The 18,051-nt window shown below is 36.9% G+C and overlaps 1 protein-coding gene across 1 annotated transcript in view; it reads left to right on the forward strand.

Annotated features, from left to right (window-relative positions):
- LOC124544732 overlaps window positions 1-18,051 on the forward strand; it is a 121,800-nt gene that overhangs the window by 35,424 nt on the left and 68,325 nt on the right. Inside the window, exon 3 of the mRNA XM_047123384.1 lies at window positions 2,925-3,105. Coding sequence (XP_046979340.1) covers window positions 2,925-3,105 — 181 coding nt within the window. The remainder of the gene's footprint in view (window positions 1-2,924; window positions 3,106-18,051) is intronic.

Consider the following 18,051-nt stretch of genomic DNA (forward strand, 5'->3'; position numbering starts at 1 on the left):
CGAGATCTCAAGCAGTATAGGCCATGATCTTATCATATTTTGAGTCATAGAAAGTTGTATGGTTAGTGAGCAGCGATTGCACAGCAACAAATTGACTGTGTATGAAGATTATACTGCTACTGGGGCAGAACACCCATTCTGGAGGGTATCTCTTCTAGTGAAACGAACAAATCGTCCAGAGCTTGCTACTGCTGCAGTGTGTTCTTACAATGAGCTGTGTTGACTTAGTACGTGAGGTGGCCCTCCGTCACTGCCCGCCGTGTGTGTGTGTAATACTATAAATATATAAGGCTGTTGTCATTTCCTACCCATTACTACTGTTTACTGTTGCACAGCCTCAACAGATTTCTTCTTAATGTAAACACAACATTAACTGCAGATGCTCCAAGTAAGCTGACCTGCGTACAAGCACTTGTTACATTAAATTGAGTGAGTAGTGCTGCGCACTCACACATCGAGAAAACAGTGCCCTGACCTCTAACATTGATATGATAAAACAAAACTTCAGTAGAATATTCTGCATAACCCACTGATCAATTTTAAACAATTTCCCAGAAAAAGGCACATAGACCTATGGATCCTCCTTTAAGAAAATGCCTCAATCATCATTTAGTTCATGGTGGTGTGTAGCACTGTATTGCTTTTGCTTTCTACGGATCTGGTGAAGTCCCGTTACCTTCTATTATTGGCCTAAGAACTTACTCTGTGTAACCTGTGTGCCTATACAATGGCATCCAGGGGGAAGCAAGAATTTGGTTTTAAATATTTAGCACAGTTATTGATTAAATTTAAAAATTTAAAATGCTGTCAAAATTGCTCATCTGTAAGAGCTATTTTCTTACACTAAAAGTTTAACACAATAACATGAGAATTACAGTTAATAACTGTGTGTTTGTCTTGATGCAGCATAAATGACAGCACCCTAATACCTGGGCTTTACTCACTCAGTATTTGAGAATGAGTTCACTTAGTGATTTCTTCCAACAAACTTAACACGTAATTTCAAACCTTTACAAAACTTTTTCTCACTGAGCGATCACCACCACTGCCACCACCACGACAACAACAACAACAACAACAACAACAACACACACACACACACACACACAATGAAAGGAAAAATGTTTATCACTTATTAAATTTTCGCTGTTCATATAGTAAAATCTCAGCATCAGACATAAGGTTTTAATTTACAATTTCTTTACTGCCAGCTTATAATGGACCTTCACTTCCGGTTAATATTTTTAAATGATACCTGCTTGCTGTTGTATGGGAAAGGCAAGTATTCCAAAGAATAATGAATGTGCAGATAAGAGTCACTACTTTTGCACAATAATGGTCGAAATAAATTTTGATATAAAAAGTAGAATTAAGTAATTTTGAAATTTGGAGTAAGTAAACTGAATTTCATATAATTTTAGATTTCAAATTACTTAAGAACAGCCACCAGTTCACTGTGTGAGCAAAAATTGCTGTAATGAGTATTAATTGTTTATAGGCTATAATTACAAGCTAATCACTGAATTGTTATCAGGCAAGAACGGAAACAAAAGCACTGACCCAGGCTCAGCTCTAAAAACACAGTAATATCATGACTTCATCAGAAAACCAATTTGTACTGAACACATGCATGTAAATGTTAATTGTTTGAAAAACTGTTCACTTAACAAATAGCTTTGCATTACTCACTGTAATGGCTAACTCTTACTGATATTAGAAATGGAAATGTTCATAAACACTTGTTTCCTATTATAGTAAGTTACTTCTGGAAAGTTCATAATGTTTCATTTAGCTAAGAATAAGTGATTTTACATTACAGTATTACATAATTTGCAAATATGGGCAGAGTTTACAATTCATACAAAAAACATGAAATATATTATTCTGAAGTAATACTTTGTCAACATTCCTAACTAGGTCATTATTTTTACTACATCCTAATTAATTAGTTCACTTGAATTAATTCTTTGACATTTAACTATATGACAGCATTAATAAAATAATAAAATGTACATATGACAGAAATTATATCAGAACTTCATTACGATTACAGAACTAATTATGTGAAAAATTTATTAGACACTGTATTGTTGTGTCAGACTATTCACAGCACAGTGTGCAGACAGTATCCACATATATCACTGAATGTTTCACAAAATTATATCATTGTCTGACACATAGTCCAGGAGGTATGATATCATGATCGTTGAGCTGCTTGAAAAACTGGCTTGTGCTTAAAATGTAGTATAAATTTACCAGACTATGTTCATCCAGTCTTTGATAATGAGAGCACTTAGTGATTTCCAAGAACCTTTAAGTGTAATTTAAAGCCTTTCCAAAACATTTTTTCAGTTACATGCAAAGCAGTTAGGTGTTTGAAGCTGATTTGTACGTGGGAGTTCAGTTCGTTGAAGGTTCAGGAGTTTACTGTACAGCTTTCTTTTTTAAATTTGTTAAAGAACAATTCATCTCAGAATTTGTTGTTGAAATGCTGTTTGTTCACAATGTCCTGAACTGGGGTCCCTATTTCTGGACCAGCACAGAAGGCTGTTGAAGTGGGTCGACTTCGGCTCACTAATGTTTTGTGTCCTGCCTTTGCCATCATTGGCGATCTAATAATACAGTACCCTTGTGTACTGCAGCCATTGCAATTTTGTTCTTGTAACGTGCTGTGCCAAACCAGTAAGAACGTGTGTAGTGCCAGCAGTGCGTGGCAAAAACAGCTTATTCTCCCTGCAATGCCGTCCCCCTTTTCCCTCAGCTGCCCATGTGCTGGGAGCTGGTGGGCTGAGCTTGCTTCCTCTGATCTGCACACCTCCCTGAGAATTTATTTAGGACATTGTGAATAAACTATATTGAACACCATGTTAGTAACTAACATAAATAAATTTATACTGCTATCTTTGTATTCTTCTCTATGGCAGATACAACTAGTTATGAACCAGGCCTTTGGTTCTCCACTGCAAGGAGTTCCAACAACACCTGTTGAAGATGATGATGGTGACCTATTTGAAAAAGAGATGCCATCCCTTGGCACAGTAAGCAGCAGCTCTGCTGATAATAATGATGAGAAAGGAGAACATAGATTAAAAATTCCAACAGAAGGTAAATTAAATTAAAGTGTGCTCATATTTGAATCTGAAATTTATTCAGACATTGGAATTAAGCTGCTAGATCTATCTCTATCCTGTCCTAGGTGCCTAAAATTTTGTACAGTCTTACAGGTTGTTAGTATTAGTCAACTGATTCAGTTGTTTACAAGGCGTAAAATAATCAAGAAACTGTAGTTGTATATTAGGCTTAATTGGAATGTGAGTAGAAGTAGTACATTACAGAGCCTTAAGTTCAGTTCACTGCAATAATTAAAATGGTGAACCCATCAATTATTATGTCCCTCTATGACTTGCCACCCAGAATAACATGCTGCACTCTTGCTACCAACTGATCTTCTCCCCATTTATATTCAATACCTCCTCATTAATTATGTGATCTACCCATCTAATCTTCAGCATTCTTCTGTAGCACCACATTTCGAAAGCTTCTATTCTCTTCTTGTCCAAACTATTTATCGTTCATGCTTCACTTCCATACATGGCTACACTCCATACAAATACTTTCAGAAACGACTTCCTGGCACTTAAATTTATACTCGATGTTAACAAATTTCTCTTCTTCAGAAACGCTTTCCTTTCCATTGCCAGTCTACATTTTATATCCTTTCTACTTTGACCATCATCAGTTATTTTGCTCCCCAAATAGCAAAACTCATTTACTACTTTAAGCGTCTCATTTCCTAATCTAATTCCCTCCGCATCACCCGACTTAATTCGACTACATTCCATTATCCTCATTTTGCTTTTGGTGATGTTCATCTTTTATCCTCCTTTCAAGACACTGTCCATTCCGTTCAACTGCTCTTGGAAGTCCTTTGCTGTCTCTGACAGAATTACAGTGTCATCGGCAAACCTCAAAGTTTTTATTTCTTCTCTATGGATTTTAATTCCTACTCCAAATTTTTCTTTTGTTTCCTTTACTGCTTGCTCAATACACAGATTGAATGACATTGGGGATAGGCTACATTCCTGTCTCACTCCCTTCCCAACCACTGCTTCCCTTTCATGCCCCTCAACTCTTACCAGCCATCTGGTTTCTGCACAAATTGTAAATAACCTTTCGTTCTCTATATTTTACCCCTGCCATCTTCAGAATTTGAAAGAGAGTATTCCAGTCAACATTGTCAAAAGCTTTCTCTAAGTCAACAAATGCTAGAAACATAGGTCAGCCTTTCCTTAATCTATCCTCTAAGATGGGAAATAGTGTCAGTATTGCCTCACGTGTTCCAACATTTCTACGAAATCCAAACTGACTTTCCCCAAGGTCGGCTTCTACCAATTTTTCCAATTGTCTGTAAAGAATTCACATTAGTATTTTGCAGCCGTGACTTATTAAACTGATAGTTCAGTAATTTTCACATCTGTCAACACCTGATTTCTTTGAGATTGGAATTATAATATTCTTCTTGAAGTCTGAGGGTATTTCAGCTGTCTCATATGTCTTGCTCAGCAGATGATAGTGTTTTGTCAGGGCTGGCTCTCCCAAGGCTGTCAGTAGTTCTAATGGAATGTCGCCTACTCCCGGGGCCTTGTTTCAATTTAGGTCTTTCAGTGCTCTGTCAAACTCTTCAAGCAGTATCGTATCTCCTATTTCATCTTCATCTACATCCTCTTCCATTTCCATAGTATTGTCCTCAAGTACAGCACCCTTGTATAGACCCTCTGTATACTCCTTCCACCTTCTTGCTTTCCCTTCTTTGCTTAGAACTGGGTTTCCATCTGAGCTTTTGATATTCATGCAATTGGTTCTCTTTTCTCCAAAGGTCTCTTTAATTTTCCTGTAGGCAGTATCTATCTTACCCCTAGTGATATATGCCTTTACATCCTTACATTTGTCCTCTAGCCATCCCTGCTTAGCCGTTTTGCACTTCCTGTCGATCTCATTTTTGAGACGTTTGTATTCCTTTTTGCCTGTGTCAATTATTGCATTTTTATATTTTCTCCTTCCATCAATTAAATTGAATATATCTTCTATTACCTAAGGATTTCTACTAGCCCTTCTCTTTTTACCTACTTGATCCTCAGCTGCCTTCACTATAACATCCCTCAAAGCTACCCATTTTTCTTCTGATGTATTTCCCCCACTCCTGTCAATCATTCCCTAATGCTCTCCGTGAAACTCTCTACAACCTCTGGTTCTTTCAGTTTATCCAGGTCTCATTTCCTTAAATTCTCACCTTTTTGCAGTTTCTTCAATTTCAATCTACAGTTCATAACCAATAGATTGTGGTCAGAGTCCACATCTGCCCCTGGAAATGTCTTACAATTTAAAACCTGGTTCCTAAATCTGTGTCTTACCGTTATATAATATGTCTGAAACCTTCCAGTATCTCCAGGCCTCTTCCATGTATACAACCTTCTTTCATGATTCTTGAACCAAGTGTTAGCTATGGTTAAGTTATGGTCTGTGCAAAATTCTACCAGATGGCTTCCTCTTTCATTTCTTACCCCCAATCCGTATTCAACTACTATGTTTCCTTCTCTCCATTTTCCTACTCTCGAATTCCAGTCACCCATGCCTATTAAATTTTCATCTCACTTCACTACCTGAATAATTTCTTTTATCTCATCATACATTTCATCAATTTCTTCATCATCTGCAGAGCTGGTTCGCATATAAACGTGTACTACTGTAGTAGGCATGGGCTTCGTGTCTATCTTGGCCACAATAATGCGTTCACTATGCTGTTTGTAGTAGCTTACCCTCACTCCTATTTTTTTTTATTCATTATTAAACCTACTCCTGCATTACCCCAATTTGATTTTGTATTTATAACCTTGTATTAACCTGACCAGAAATCTTGTTCCTCCTGCCACCGAACTTCACTAATTTCCACTATATCAAACTTTAACTTATCCATTTCCCTTTTTAAATTTTCTAACCTACCTGCCCGATTAAGGGATCCTGATATTGCACGCTCTGATCTGTAGAATGCAGGTTATCTTTCATCCATGCTGGTTGACCTGGAGGAGGTCACTCTTAGGAGATAACTCATTATGTTTGAGCCCAGTGTGTCTTAGGATTCTGAAACAGGGTCATTGTTGGTGGCTGCAGGAACGTGTGACCCAATGTCCACCACATCATCTATGGAATTTATTTCACCTGTTTCTCTTCCTGTAAGGCTACCGTGAAACATTCTGTCATATGTTCATTAATTATTCTGTTTTCCATCATAGCACTTTACAGCAATCAGTTAAGGTGTTGAGAATGGCTGGTTGTGCATCATGGTCAGAGAGGCAATTCATTTCCTGTAATTATTTACTATAATTTATTGTTATTGTTATTGTCTCTGTCAATGTACCAACACTTTCATTTGGTAAGTTACAGTATCTTTGTTTTTAGATATATTTACTATAATTTGTATCACTTATTAAGTGTTTGCCAGCAAAAATGTTATTTGTTAATGTATTGCTTTCCTGTGTTACTCTGATGGGAAATTAACCACAGAATACATGTTGTAAGTGATGACTCTGATGGGAAATTAACCACAGAATACATGTTGTAAGTGATGAATAGTATTTCCAAATCATTCTTTTTATCTGAGTCATTCAGAAAATTAATATTATGATCTGCAAGACTACCCTGTGTTTTCTTTTGTTTTGTAGGAGGTATAATAATGACACAATTTTTTGTAAGAATATTTGAAAGTTTCTCATTGGAGAAACCTTTCAAGGCTGTCTGTCTGAATGAGGTATTTAATCTAAAAAATCCCTACCTTTCCCATCTGTCAACACAAGAATTTTACCATTGATGGTGGCATGCCCCAGTTTACTCCTTTGCCTCTCTCGCGTCCCTTGTCCTATAGTTTCAGCTATCAGCTCAGATAATTTATCTTTCCCACTCCTGTTAGGATGTAGGGTATGTATTGTGTATCCTCATCTCCCAAAAGCAAAAACTGGCACAGCACCAATGTAGCTCCACTTGAAGTTAGCAGTAACTCGAGTAGTTCCCAATTAACTCGTCGGGTGGCTTTGTTTGCCTAAGGTTTATCGTGGACCATGTCGCTGCCGAACCTCAACAAAGCCCACACTTCTGCATGATGTTTCTACACGTAACTTCTCCAGGACACTCTAAATACAGTATTGTCTATTCTTGGCCAAGCTGTTGCCTGCTCCTCCAGTCATCATTACCTAGTCCTCTTCACTCGGATCCTTCGTCAGTGCTTCAGTATCCTCTGTTACATGGCCGAGGCTGTAATTAGGTTTTAGAACACTGGTGACCTGGCACAATGATCCTAGTTTTTCCTGCAAGTGATGGCTTACATTCCTCCCATGTCTGCTACCTAGCAGGAAGACCTTTTGTCTTCTATGCAGCTCTGTTTCTGACTTCTCTCTTAAATTATTATTAAATGGTGTGTGGCATCCCCTAATTTCTTCTACAGCTGGATGGAGCCCCTCCCCTTGAACAAGTAACAGGAGGATATATCTGTACTTTAGCCCAGTGATAATAGAACTGTTTCCCACTCCCCCTCCCCCCCCCCCCCCCCCACCCCCTTCCTCTTAATCTTGGAAATTCAAACAAATAAATCAGAATTAAGTTTATTCTGTGTTTATCATAAACAAATTTAAACTTAAGCATAGATTTTCCCTTCTTATGCATTTTTCTCTCTCTACTGAGTGATACGACTGAAAACATGAATCTTCAAACAAAGGAAAGTCCAGAAAGGACAGTGGCCAGAGACAGTGATCATGTGTGTGTGAGTTGTGCATGTGAGAATGTGTGTGTGTGGTTTCTACTTCAGAAGATTGGCTTTTGGCTGGAAGCTGAAATGTATAGCAGTCTTTTTTTTGTGCCTGTCTGCGACACAGTGTCTCCTGTACGTGATGACTACCAGTCTGTCCTTTTCATAACATTGAAAGTGTTAAATTTTCGTGTTTCACAGCTAGTTTCAGCCTTTCAGTCCATTGTCCAAGTGATTTTGTGGTTCTGTGTGAAATAGAATATGTTGTATTACCTCCATGAATAGAAATGTAATGATGTGAATGTAAATTTATGTCAAATACACATACCTACAATAAAAAGTACGTCTTACAAATGGAGTTCTACTCATGTTGGTTTACAAATACTATCTTATTAATTGAAGAGTAAAGCTAAACTTGAAATAAATGGAATAATAATTTCAAATACCACAGTCTAGTACAATCAGTCACGACACTGTTCACGACACTATCTGCTGCAAAAGTTGTTACCGTGTGATAGCTGGAGCAACACTTACACTCCAAGCAGTGAGAAAGCAGTCTGTCACACGCCTGATAAGGACAGTATCTGTTTTTCATCCCTTTTCTACGTGATTTAAGAAACAGTTGTTACATTTTTGCATTCCAAGCATTAGTAAATTATCAAAAGACATAATGTTGTCAAACTAGAAGTAAAAATAGCCGAATCTCCCTGATTCAGTGACATAAGCTACAATTTATTCATGGAGAAATACTTTTGAATACGTATAAAATTGCAGCTTACTCTGCTGAAAACAAAAGAATATGAACACACATGATGTATGCATGAGAAGTATCCCTCCTGTTGTTATCCTTATGTTGTTGTTTTTGTGGTCTTCAGTCCTGAGACTGGTTTGATGCAGCTCTCCATGCTACTCTATCCTGTGCAAGCTGCTTCATCTCCCAGTACCTACTGCAACCTACATCCTTCTGAATCTGCTTGGTGTATTCATCTCTTGGTCTCCCTCTACGATTTTTACCCTCCGCGCTGCCCTCCAATACTAAATTGGTGGTCCCTTGGTGCCTCAGAACATGTCCCACCAACCGATCCCTTCTTCTAGTCAAGTTGTGCCACACACTTCTCTTCTTCCCAATCCTATTCAACACCTCCTCATTAGTTATGTGATCTACCCATCTAATCTTCAGCATTCTTCTGTAGCACCACATTTCGAAAGCTTCTATTCTCTTCTTGTCCAAACTATTTATCGTTCATGCTTCACTTCCATACATGGCTACACTCCATACAAATACTTTCAGAAACGACTTCCCGACACTTAAATTTATACTCGATGTTAACAAATTTCTCTTCTTCAGAAACACTTTCCTTTCCATTGCCAGTCTACATTTTATATCCTTTCTACTTCGACCATCATCAGTTATTTTGCTCCCCAAATTTCAAAACTCGTCTACTACTTTAAGCGTCTCATTTCCTAATCTAATTCCCTTAGCATCACCCGACTTAATTCGACTACACTCCAGTATCCTCATCGTGCTTTTGTTGACATTCAATCTTATATCCTTCTTTCAAGACACTCCATTCCGTTCAACTGCTCTTCCAGGTCCTTTGCTGTCTGTGATTGAATTACAATGTCATAAGTGATCCTCAAAGTTTTCAGTTCTTCTCCATGGATTTTCATTCCTACTCCAAGTTTTTCTTTTGTTTCTTTTACTGCTTGCTCAATATACAGATTGAATAACTTCGGGGAGAGGCTACAACCCTGTCTCACTCTCTTCCCAACCACTGCTTCCCTTTCATGCCCCTCAACTCTTAACAGCCATCTGGTTTCTGTACAAATTGTAAATAGCCTTTCGTTCTCTATATTTTACCCCTGCCACCTTCAGAATTTGAAAGAGAGTATTCCAGTCAACATTGTCAAAAGCTTTCTCTAAGTCTACAAATGCTAGAAACGTAGGTTTGCCTTTCCTTAATCTACCTTCTAAGATAAGTCGTAGGGTCAGTATTGCCTCACGTGTTCCAATATTTCTACGGAATCCAAACTGATCTTCCCCTAGGTCGGCTTCTACTAGTTTTTCCAATGTAATTGGATAGACAAGAAAAATCTATTCACCAACCGACAACAGGAGAACATGCACACAAAAGGTATTAGGCATGCAAGCTTTTAGAGCCAGTGGCTCCTTCTTCTGGCAAAAGGGCTGAAGGGGAAGGAAGTGGGATGAGGGAGAACAACTGGTGAAGTTTAGGAAATGGGGAGCGTTTGGAAAACCAGCCAGAAGCCCTGATCAGGCGAGACTTAATAGAGAGGATGAGAAGGAAAGGCTCCTTCTCATTCCACCTGTTAATTTACCCCTGACCCAGGGTTCTGAGCACTTGGTGAGTAGATTTTTTGTATTATCCAGTTACGTTATGTTGTTGTCGTTATTATGACAGGCGCGTCCGTGACATGTAGCAATTTTGATGGAGTCTAACAATGGGCACATTCTTACACTTCATTCGACTTTCTGTTACTACATAAAAAGTTGTGTAATGTAGTAACTTTTGCTTCACAAGCGTATGTGTTTGAGATTCTTGCCATTTGTGACTCAGATTTAGCAGCAATTGAGCGATTGGTTTCTTGTGTATTGAGAAAGCCGGCTGCGGTGGCCGAGCGGTTCTAGGCGCTTCAGTCCGGAACCGTGCGACTGCTACGGTTGCAGGTTCGAATCCTGCCGCGGGCATGGATGTGTGTGATGTCCTTAGGTTAGCTAGGTTTAAGTAGTTCCAAGTTCTAGGGGACTGATGACCTCAGCTGTTAAGTCCCATAGTGCTCAGAGCCATTTGAACCATTTTGATTTTTTGTATTGAGAAACAGTTTTATTGCTTTGAAGTAGTACAATCATTTCTGCATGGTTTTCTTACAGCTGCAGTCATAGTGGCTTATTTATTGTGTTAAATAAAGTAAGTATTGCATTTTATACAAGTTTCCTACATTCACAGATTTGAATGGAAGTGTAGTGAACAAAACTTCACGTTGTTGGGCAGATATACAATGTCTTTATGCTAAAAGTATTCTGCTGTTTAGTAGCCTTTTTTTGTCCTTAAAAGAAAACAACATTTTTCGGTAAATATTTATAATAATCAATTCAAGAGGATAATAAATAAACTGCCTTGTAATGTACTGTTTCATACCCGTCATTATGCATAGGAAACTAAAGAAAGACAAATGTGGTGTCTCCTAGTTGTTGCTGGAGTTTTTGCATTAAAGATGCTCGCGTTTGTAAAAGTCATTCTACAAACCAACATAAGCGATTACTATCCAATTTCGCTTTCACAAGATCCCACTGAACTCAACAGTATCAATTGCTGGCCACTTGGCACAATGCTATCACAGTGGTTAACAGAAATGAATCAGACTGTCATGATTCTTATGTTAGCCTGTGTCAAATACTATGACCGTATATTTATGCATGTATTTGAGGAAAGTTAAGAAAATAGTATGGAAAATAAAATAAGAAATAAAAATTAATATAATAGTATATAGCGGATTAAGATTAAATTTTAAATTTCATTTTACTGTATAGATGATTTCTGATTGGTCATTAGCAGAATGTGACTGAAGTTACTGAGGAATTTTTTATTTTTAAGATATTTTTCTTTAATAAGAAGTGTGTCTGGTTGACTTTTTAAGTGACAGAAGATTTCGATTTCTTTTAAGATATCCATTTGGTTCCTTTTCTTAACATTATGAAAAAAATTGGAACTTTTTGTTAATGTTTTTGAATGTATGTTTGTTTTTTAGGAGATGTAGTGCAAAAGACACTTGTTGTTATCGTTGGATTTTATGTGCTCTTTAAAATGTGAAAATTTCTAGCAGTTTGCCTGATGTATACTTTGTCACAGTTGTCACATACACTATTTTGTATATTCGTGACTTATTAAATGGACCTGTTGCACTGGTCTTATAATATTAATAATATTGTTTTCAGTATGGAACCCAATTTTGGTATTCGTATTTTTAAAAGTTTTCGCTATTTTATTAAATATGATTCCATAATAAGTCTTTCTCCCTTATTTATACTAATTTCATATGTGTCTGATTTGTGCTTAACTTTCAGTTTGTGTTGAAATATTTTTGATTTGAAATTATTTACTCTGGCCAAATTTTCTAGTATTGCTAATTGTTCGTTGATTTCATTTTCATCAAGTTGAAAATTTATTAATCTCCATGTTATTTAGTGGAAATGTGCCTTTTTATGGGTTCAGGGTGGCATGATCTGTCACTTATTAATGTGTCTTTTAGTGGTTGCTTTCCAAAAGAATCCAGATTTGCATACTGAATTTTCTTTTGTTATTATTACATTAGACTAGAAAATGCCACCTCCTTTTTATATCTCTAATGTTTGTGTGTACCCAATGGCTCCTGTGTAACACTTAGGTGGCATAAGAACCACTGAAGATGCCTAAAATTGTTAGACGAAACATGTTTGGTTAGAAGTAATAATCAAAGTTCAGTTGCAAAAGATAAGTAATAGTTAAAGATGCTCTCGTTTATAAATCATCAGCATTTTATTGTGTTGCAGATCTTCCCATTTATAAAAATCATTCTACAAACTAATATAACCAATTATGATTCAGTTTTGCTCTCACAAGACCCCCCCCACCCCCCACCCCAACAGTATCACTTGCTGGCAAGTAATAGCTACAGCTACAGCTGAGGAATCATGACTGCTGATACAGTATTAATTTTATAAAGAAAATGCAGTTCTAGTCTATAATATTCATTACTTAAAGAATGTAAACAGTAATTATTTGAATTAGCAATAGTTTTTTTGTGAATAAAACTTTTTGAATTTTTTATTTATTTGAATAATCATCTGGACAGAAACTTATTTGAATAAGCTCCATCTGTATCCTCAAACATGAATGCTGTGAGTCATAGAATCTCCCATATTAAAGTTAACAAACATATTAAAATGTTACTGCTGTTTACTAGCAGATTATGCCATAACACAAATATGTAAATTACCTTCAGTGAATGTAACACACCATATTTACTGGAGGATAAGATGACCCTGACTATGAGATCACCCCCATTTTCTTAAGGCTTCTTAAGAAAAATTTATTTTAACATACTCTGACTTAATCAGAATTACAAACTGTTTTACCGACATAAAGTACCTGCCTAAAAAGTAAACATTATACCTATTTTTAATTTATGGCATTTATTGATTGTCTACGTTTTGATAATACAAGGAGAAATAAAATAAATAAGAGGAATTAGTTTGTATTAATTTGTGGACCATTATATTTTCTACATTTTCACTTACTAACCCTTTCATCTGTGGCATCATTATTTTTAATCATTATCATCCTAATAACACAGCTGTGAAATTTATATCTTTGTTGACACAAACATGTGGGTAGTTATTCCAAATATGTTGCAATTTTGTGTTGTGGTTACCATGGGACCAGGAAACACGGCTGATTTTATCCAAATACATATCAGATTCGATATTGATGTAAGAATGTTACACTGATTTTTGCTTCCAAACATGTTGTCTACTTGTTACTCTCTGATTTTCTGCATAGAACCAGCGGCTGACACAACCCCTTTTGTTCGTGCCATAGATCATAGTGAATATCGACAACATTGCAGCACAAAACATAAATATACCACAAGCCCTATCTAGACTTGTACCATATCCTGCAGAAGTGAATACTATTGTTGAGTATATGTCCAATTTTAAAGTCAATTCAGAATTCTGACAACAAATGTATTCAGACAAATTGAAGTTTAAATGTGGTAGATGTTCCTAAAAAGCCAAAGTACACAGTATAGATTCCCATGGTCGCCAGCGTGACATAATTTGCTGCCCGCTCACTACTTCCCTCCCTGCACTCATCTAGTTCTCAGCCAAGCTGTCATCACTGTCTCCCTCCAACCCTTTGGTAGTGATGCACTAGAGCAAATCTGAAACACAGACTGCAATATCTTCTAGGATACAGGTCATATGTATCAACAGCAATTAATACATAAATAAAAGATTGCATTCACAGTTCATTCCAATTCTCAAAATTTCATTCGTCCTGCGATTTACTGAGTTCTGTTGGTAATCTCTCCACAAACATCTTGCCACTGTAATTCATTCTCTCTGCAACAATTACAGTAACAGTTACCTTCTTTGATGAGTGTGTTCTTCCGCTTATTGGTGAGTAGATTTTATCTATCCAGTTAAATTATTTTGTAAACAGTTACATCAGTTTAATATGATTTATTTCATGTGTTAGACATTTTATTCTGGATTAATTGTCCTTGTTTCATGTTCTAAAACTGCTTAAAAGCCAGTACCAGTTACACCTTTACGAAGTATTCTAATGCGAGAACAGCAACTGAATCTGTCATTTGCAATCCACTTGGTAAGTCATTACAGCCTCTCATAATCAAATAAAGTATTGAGCTTGGTTGAGAAGCAAGTAATGTTTTCTGAAGGACAACATTTCTGCTTTTTAATGTTATCTTTATTTAAAAAGCAGCATCAATGTTTGTACAAGAAATTGTATTGCAGACCTGTTCAAATACAACAGGAGTTCTTCAGATAATAGAATGTAGCGCTGTTTCCATATGTGCTTAAAAAATTGTCAAATTTTAAGCAGAGTGATAGATTGTTGTAGTGGGTAGTTCATAGTTTCTCTAGTGTGCATGAGTAAAGGTCACGTGATTGTTTGAGCAACATCAATACTGCATAAAGCGCTTCAGCGTATTGGGAAATCTCGAGCCTGTGTGAGTGCAAGTATTATTTGCTCAACCCAGCTCTTCTGATGAAATCTTCAAAATTTATCTGCACGTGACTTCAATACACATAGCTTCATCTGTAAATGTAAGAGGTGTGTTCAAAAAGTAAAGTGATTTTATATTTTTATCAAAAAATATTTATTTATTCATCATCTTTCATGTCGTCCCCTTCAAAGTACTCCCTCTCAGATACAATACACTTGAGCCAGTGCTTCTTCCGATCCTTGAAGCTCTCATAAGTACTTTTTGGTACAGCCTTGAGTACTTCCAGCGATGCAGTTTTTATTTCCTTAATCATTGAAAATCTTCATCCTTCCACAGGTCTCTTCAGTTTTGGAACCAGGAAAAAATTGCAGAGGGCCAAATCTGGTGGCTTAGGCATGATTGTCATGTTGTTTTTGGCCATAAAATCTCTCTCAAGCAACAATGAATGAGGAGGTGCATTGTCGTGATGCAAAAGTCATGAATTGTTTTTCCACAATTCCAGCTGTTTTTCACGTATTGCTTCTCACAAATGGTGTGTAATATCAAGGTAATAATCCTTATTGACCGTATGACCTTGAGGCAAAAATTCTTGATGCAGTACGCCACGGTAATTGGAAAAAAAAGAAACAGTGAGGAAAACTTTGAAGTTTGATTGAACTTGATGTACTTTTTTCGGTCTTCGCTCTCCAGGATGCTTCCATTGGTTTAGACATCATAACTGCGAACCCATGTTTGATCACCAGTTATGACCCTTTTGTGCAAATCAGGATCGCCATTGATGTCATTCAAGAACTCCTGAGTGATGCTCATGGGGCGGTTCTTCCGATCAAAATTGAGAAGTTTTGGAGCAAACTTCGCTGACACACGCCTCATGCTCAAAACACCTGAAAAAATTTCGTGACATGAACTGACCAATATGCCAACATCCTCAGCAACTTCTCTTACTGTAATTCGACAATTTCCCAAAACAGTTTTCTTCATAGCTTCAACGTTATCATCTGTTGTTGTGCTGGGATGTCCAGAGTGAAGTTCGTCATTGGCAACTTCGCGGACATCTTGAAAGTGCTTATACCACTTGTAAACAATTTTTTTACTTACTCACCATATGCCACTGTCAACATTTCAAGTGTTTTAGAGCATTTGATTCCATTTGCATTTGATTCCATTTTTCACATTAAATTTGATGCAAATTCTTTGCTCCATTTTTTTTTTTTTTTAATAATAATCGAAAATAGCCGAGTGCACAAAAACATGTCTAACCTTTCTATCTGTCAAAAACAAACGAAGTTTTCTGTGTACTTGAAACCGTGAACATATGTTTGGGACATGTGTACCAACATAACAAAAGAAAAAAAGATTGATAATCGAATGTACGTGCCCACACAATTTGAAAAGTCACTTTTTGAACAGCCCTTGTATACTCTATTAAACAACCTAAAAATGTTAATTGCAGCAGCAATAGTTTAATCTGTGCCTACAAAGTGACCCTGTATTTTTCGAATGACAAATTTGAAGAGAAAACTTTTGTCTTAAAATCAAATAAACAAGATATTGTTGAAGTCAAGGCCATTATAATCTAATGTTAACTCAGCTGGACAAGGATTGGGAACGTGATCAACTATGGTAGTTATCAAAAGAACTGTCCAGAAAATCATATGAATTGATTGATTGAAACTACAGAAAACTTAAACAGGAAAGCAATTAATCTATTGGAGGAAACTGAGAGCTAACATATCCACAGTGGATCCATACAGTAAAACAGTCACCGGTGACTCTGAACGAAACTAAGATTTTGTAATCATAGGACCCCAAGAAAGCAGTTGCTGAGCATCCATATATAGATTAGTGTGACAAGGAGTAGATGCCTAAAGTCCTGTGGATGTATCAGTTGTCCATTTGTATGTTTGACTGTCTAAAGTAAATAATTTTGTTGTGCTGACAAGTGGTAAGATCATTGGGTTGCAGCTAAAATTTCTGAAGTTATCCCATGGTAAACACTCTTGCGACACTTTATTGTTCATTTTATGGAGAACATACTTTTGCCAGTAGGAAAACAAGTGTAAACGTTCCTTAGGTTGACAATCTTCACTCCGTTATCACATTTTCTGTTTACATGATCAAGCTGTAAGGCAAAAAGAGAGCATTGAGACCATTAGAGTATATTCAAGCAATGAAAGCATACATACCGTATTTACTCGAATCCAAGCCGCACTTTTTTTCCGGTTTTTGTAATCCAAAAACCCGCCTGCGGCTTAGAATCGAGTGCAGTGGAAGTTCTGAAAAATGTTGGTAGGTGCCGCCACAACTAACTTCTGCCGTCGAATTATGTAGCGCCACACAGGCATGCTTTGCAGGCACAAAGGCACTGGCGTCAAAACCTCTGCATCAGTAAATTTAAAAAAAAAAAAAAAAAAAAAAAAAAAGGTGTAAGACGAGCTTTTTTTCACCGCCCCGAGTTTCGACCACTGCATTTTCATACATTATCCAACGAAGTAAATACAAATTCCGTATTGTTCATCTTCGAATGTAGCAGCATTTCAACGTACTACGAAAATCTGACTGGCAAGATTGTTTGGGATGTTTGTCAATATGGCCAAATCTACGTTCTGAATTTTTTCCTACCTGTGATAAGAGATCGTTGCTAATAAGAACTTTTATGAATTGTGAATCGCATGCAGTATTCTTTTCATCATAAGAATAATACCGTACGAATATAAACATGTTGCCATGTATTCTTTCGTGTTTGCTGCTATCTCATTTAAATCCTGTCTGCCTAATAAACTACGAAACTAGGGTAAGACTACAGCAAACGCGGAATAATATACATATCATGCCATGTTTATATTCGTATTGTTCTTATGCCTAATAGTGATACAGTCAGAAATGAAGCACGACAATTGACAAGATTTTTAAATCTAAGATGACTAATTTCTGTGCAGAATGTAATGTACTACAGAGGCGTCTGCAAAGATTTTCAACCGGAGAAAAATTTTCGCTAAACTCTCGTTCAGAACATCTTCTATCATACACAGTCTATTATTTGGTTCTTGTTGATCATTATCAAAGAAAGCAGCAGTGTAAGTAACAGCAAATAGCAAGCAGTCTCTTGCCATTGTTTCGCTAATGAGACGATTCCTCTTTTTTTTTTTTTAAAAAAAAATTGTAAGCGGTGGTAGCGCGCACAAAAGCAAGCCATGCCGCGAGCGGCGACAGGTCGTAAACACTCAGTATCAGAATGCGACAAACAATGCATGACACAGTACAGTAATGCATTTTCAGCTTAGAGTGACGTAAACATCTATAACAAAGAGAACGACACTTACCAGATCAAAGAAAAATAAGCAATCAATTCAAACCAGACGAAGCACGTGAAAAAGGAATGGTACCCGTATAAATAGGTACGGAGCACCTGACGCATAGCAATGGCTACATGGTAAAGCCTAACTGCTAAGCTTAAGACTCGAACCAAACTACTGTAGCTGTATAGTCATTCATTCGACCTAAAT

Source organism: Schistocerca americana, chromosome 8 (assembly GCF_021461395.2).
Source record: "Schistocerca americana isolate TAMUIC-IGC-003095 chromosome 8, iqSchAmer2.1, whole genome shotgun sequence".
Lineage (NCBI taxonomy): Eukaryota > Metazoa > Arthropoda > Insecta > Orthoptera > Acrididae > Schistocerca > Schistocerca americana.